The 4,464-nt window shown below is 58.1% G+C and overlaps 1 protein-coding gene across 1 annotated transcript in view; it reads right to left on the reverse strand.

Moving 5' to 3' along the window:
• AACS (acetoacetyl-CoA synthetase) overlaps positions 1 to 4,464 on the reverse strand; it is a 55,897-nt gene that overhangs the window by 32,601 nt on the left and 18,832 nt on the right. The window contains exon 5 of the mRNA XM_019648877.1: positions 2,345 to 2,442. Within this exon, the coding sequence (XP_019504422.1) occupies positions 2,345 to 2,442 (98 nt within the window). The remainder of the gene's footprint in view (positions 1 to 2,344; positions 2,443 to 4,464) is intronic.

Here is a 4,464-nt window from a genome sequence, read left to right on the forward strand (position 1 = left end):
GACAACTTGGTGTGTCCCCTACTATCGGATTCCTTTCTAGTCAACTAGCATATGGTGAGCAGTAACTCCGAGGCCAGCTCTGTCATCTGAAATGGGCTGACACTGGGTCCAGCCCGTTTACTGGTTCTTATGTGATAAGGCCACCCTCTTTGCAAACACGCACTGAAGTTCCCCTGGGAGAGGCACACCCACGCCAAACACTGAGGTCCCCAGGTCAAACCCCCGCCCACCCGTCCCTGCTGCTGCCACACTGGTTCCCGTGGCCCTGGTCCCATTGCCATGGGGCCAGGAGGAGGGCAGTCTGGCGTCCTGATCACCAAGGCCGCATGTCATCTTCTGCGTACCTGCTCAGCCCTGGGTACAAACCAGCCCAGGTCTAAATTAACCAAAGTTCCTTGGGCCAGAAAACGTGTCCATACATAGGCCTTTAAACTTTTCTAGAAGTCAAACTGAAAAGAAAATACGGAAAACATCTGAGCCGCTCTTGGTAGGAAATCATGACTCGCCAGCCGATACCTGAAGGAGCAAAGGGCGGGCGGCTCAGGGAAGGGGAGCGGGCCTCAGTTTACCGGCTGAAGATGACCTGAAGGGCTCCTTCCAGGACAAGAGTCCCGGATGGCCCCACCCCCTGCACTGCATGCTCACTTGGCCGTGCGCCCCAGCTGCCCCCGCAGACACCCCGCTCTCACTAGCCTCCACCTTTGCCCAGGCCGGTTTGCAGCCAGGACTGCCCTTCCCTCCTGCCATGTGAATCATCCAGTTCATGCACACCCAGCATTCAGGGGGACTGTTTTAGGCTCGGACACAGCAGGGAGCAGAGAATTCCTGCTCTCACAGAGCTTACCNTCTTAGCAGGAAGGCGTTTGGCACTGTCGTTTTCTGAATAAACGAGGGCTCTCCCCTGAGACTCAGGCCACCCCGACTCAAAGATTCCTGGAACCAAATGGCTGACAATCGTGGGGGAACAGCGGGGCCATCTCGCCATCTAGTGTTTCCTGCACCCAAAGCAGCTTCCAACAGCAGCAGTGATTCCAGAAAAGCATGACCCAGGGAAGGAACGATAAGACACACATGCTACAGAGCCGTCTGCTAGCTGTGGCCTCCTACTCAGCAGAGCCTGGGGGCCAGAGGCGGCTGGAATGGAGTCGGGTGGTGACACTGCACAGGGCAGTGACCTGTGCGAACAGGCCACGGGTCAGCAGCAGCGGGCCGCACCAACTGAGTTGGAGGTGGCCAGACGCCCTGCCCCTAACCCTCCCGCCCTACATCCTGTGGCTCAGACACGCCCCCCCCCTCGTCCAATCCAGGAGCTCTGCTCCCTGCCAAGCCTTCAGGTGGGGCTTCGTTCCAGCCCCAGGGGTCACATCACTCCCCATGCCACACACAGCTCTCCCAACACCCTCACGACGGGCTTACAACAAGTTATAAGTTCCAATTTAACTCAGAAAACACCCATCTCCCAACTTCAACAGCTAAACTGTCTGACCTCGGTGGGTACATTAGCACTGTCTTGTCACCCCCTGGGGCCCTTCGCTCAGCTGCTTGGTGCCGTGCTGCTCAGGACCTGCTGAGGGACCCAAGGGCAACAGCACCCAAGCACTCACTCCCAACCTTCCAGACCCTCCCATGAGGACGGCTGGCCGCAAGCACCCCCACAGCCTCACTGAGGGCCCTGGGGACTGGGGAGGACACACACAGACTTCCACTTTCGGGTCAGTCCTCGCTGCCCCGGGTGGTCCTGGGTGGAGGTGATCTGGGAGAGGCCCTGGAAAGCTCCAGGAGGCGTGAGTACAGTCCACCTGGCAGCCACAAGGGGTGATCTCTGGGGCGGCCCCCACTTTCCCAGCAGGGGCCTTTCCTGGCTCCAGAGCTTTGGACATGCGGGATACCCAGGAGCCACGAGGACAGACCCTGTTGGGGGCACGGCAGGTGTCCACGTCCCTGACTGCGCGGTCTCAGGTGCCCCCGGTGCAGCTCAGTGGCTGGGGGCAGCCTGACTGTGTGCTGCTCTGCTGCTTCTTCGTTTGCCCCACAGAGGGGCCACGGGGCTGGGCAGGCACAGCGCACACTTCCTGGCCCTGCTTGGCCCAAACCGGGCAGCTGGGTGAAGCCACCTCGGGTCCAGGCCCCCTGGGGGTTACGGGGATAAAGACGCCCTCGCCCCGCCCTCCCGCACAGAGCACAAAGCCCAGACCCCAAGTACGAGGTAAGAGATGGCGGTGATGACACAAAGCCCGGAGGGACCCTCCGGGAGCAAACGGGGAAAACTTCCCACACAGAATAAACGTGTGGAAAATCTCATGTGGTCACACACACCCAGGGCACTCCCGGGGCCCCGACTCACGTTCATGCCAAAGTCTGGGGATGTGGCGCTCCAGATGGCCCCGATACTTGCTGTAGCCAGCATGGCCTCCACAGCATGCACCCCGTTGGGTAAGTAACCTGCAAAGGGGGCACACACAGAAAGCCTGGGGGTCAGGGTGCATTCGAGGTAGACTTCCAAAAGGTACGTCCGGGAGCCAGGCAGGAGTGGAGAGAGGGGCTGGCTCTGAACTGCCCAAGGGGCACGCCAGCCCCACCCCACCCAGCTGCCCTCACAGCTCTCATTTCTCTGACCCTAGCGCCAGCCTGTCCATGTCCTGTCACACTAGTCAGAGTGACCCCCGCAGCCCTACATGATCCTGCCCCGCCCTCTTCTCCCTCCACTCCACCTCCCACTCTGGGCTCGGCCACAACAGCCTTCTTTCACTTCTTTAGCTGTTCTAAGCCCCTCCTGCCTCAGGGCCTTTGCACAAGCGGTCTGCTCTGCCGGAACTCTTCCACACACACCAGCCTTCCCCACTCAGGGAGGCTCACCCTTCAGCTCTTAACTCAAATGAAACTTTCTCAGAGGAGCCTTCTCCAAGGCAACCCCCTGCACTCAAGTCCCCCGATAGTCACCCGGAAAGCACACTGTGTTTCTCCCTCACCAAATCATCCTTCCCTTACCATAATAACCCTCTATATCTAACAGTCATAGCTGGCTGTTTAATGTCTGGCTCTCAGGGGAGGGCAGGGACTTCGTCGGTCTTGTTCTTTCCTCCACCCCACATATCAAAGTCCTCAGGTATTGGACTGGTGGCTGGCTGGCAGATGGATGGATGGATAGGTGGATGGTTGGACAGAGAGACGGACGGGCTGATGGATGGATGGAGGGATGGATGGTGGAGGGGTAGAGGGAAGGACAGGGGGATGCAGAATGGGAGGACACACATCCGCCTATACAGGGCAAAGGAGGAGCTCAGGCCCGGCTTCGTCAGACCTGGGTTTTATGACAACAAAGGCCAAGAAGCGTTCTGGCCAGAGAGACTATGACCAGTTAAGCAGATGGTCCTAAACGTTCCAGAGGGAAGGATTTGTGCACAAGGCGTCAGGGAGAAGGGCCAGGGTCAAATGTCTCACCTGTGCGGTGCTCCCCAGGTGGCCGCCAAGCCCAGTGGGCTCTGGCACCCAGGAGCCCTGGACAGTCTCCCTTGCCCCTCCTCCCACTGCTCTGAACTGCACTTGACCACAGCAGTTGGTACTTCCGTTTTCTGGGTTCACCATCTGGCCTGGCCTGCCCTGCCCAGCCACAGCATCCCAAGGGGCAGGGGTCGTGCATCGATCTCTCGGGCCCGGGGCTCCACCCAGCACCTGGCACATGGCAGGCCCCGATGTTTGCTGCAGAGAAGAGTATCAACTAAAGCTTCTCGATGGTGCCACGGCCCCGGGGCGGGGTGGACTTACTACCCAGAATGGCTGTGTGATCCAGCAGGCTTGGTAGAGACTGACCAATGGCTGGGAGATGACCACGTGTCAGACACAAGACGGTGAGGCGGGAACAGCTCCCACTCTGTCCCTGAGACCCTTCCGGCGTTTCCCCATTCACTCATCCTCAAGAATCACTCCCTGAGGCTCTTCAGAGAAACACACAGTCCGGTCCCACTACCTGTGGGACCTGGTGTCCGGACTGAGACACTCAGAGGGCAGGCCGCCAGGTACCAGCCTGACTTTGAGAGTCCAGGACACTGAAGCCAGGTGACCCCAAAGGCAGCACAACCAAGGGGGACTCGGCCATCTTCCCCAGACCACCCCATCTTCTGTTTCTCCTTCGCCCAGAAATGTGTGCTTCAAAAGGTTTTTAAAAATGAAAATTGGAGGAAATGAAAAAATTGGAGAAGAACCTTTCGAATACCTTTTTTAGACCTGACAAGGGAACTGATAAAACCGAACCAAGAGGAACCCAAGATACTGAGGTTCCAAACACAAAACTGTCTGCACTGATCATCAGCTCAGCTCTCATTCATTCATTCATTCACAAACCTTTATTATACACCTATTACATGCAGGCACTCTGTATAGGGCGAGACATGGCAGTGAACAGAAGACAAAGCCCCATTCCCTGGTATTGGAGGGGACACACACACACACACACACACACACACA

The sequence above is a fragment of the Hipposideros armiger genome, unplaced genomic scaffold (assembly GCF_001890085.2).
Source record: "Hipposideros armiger isolate ML-2016 unplaced genomic scaffold, ASM189008v1 scaffold_128, whole genome shotgun sequence".
Taxonomy (NCBI): domain Eukaryota; kingdom Metazoa; phylum Chordata; class Mammalia; order Chiroptera; family Hipposideridae; genus Hipposideros; species Hipposideros armiger.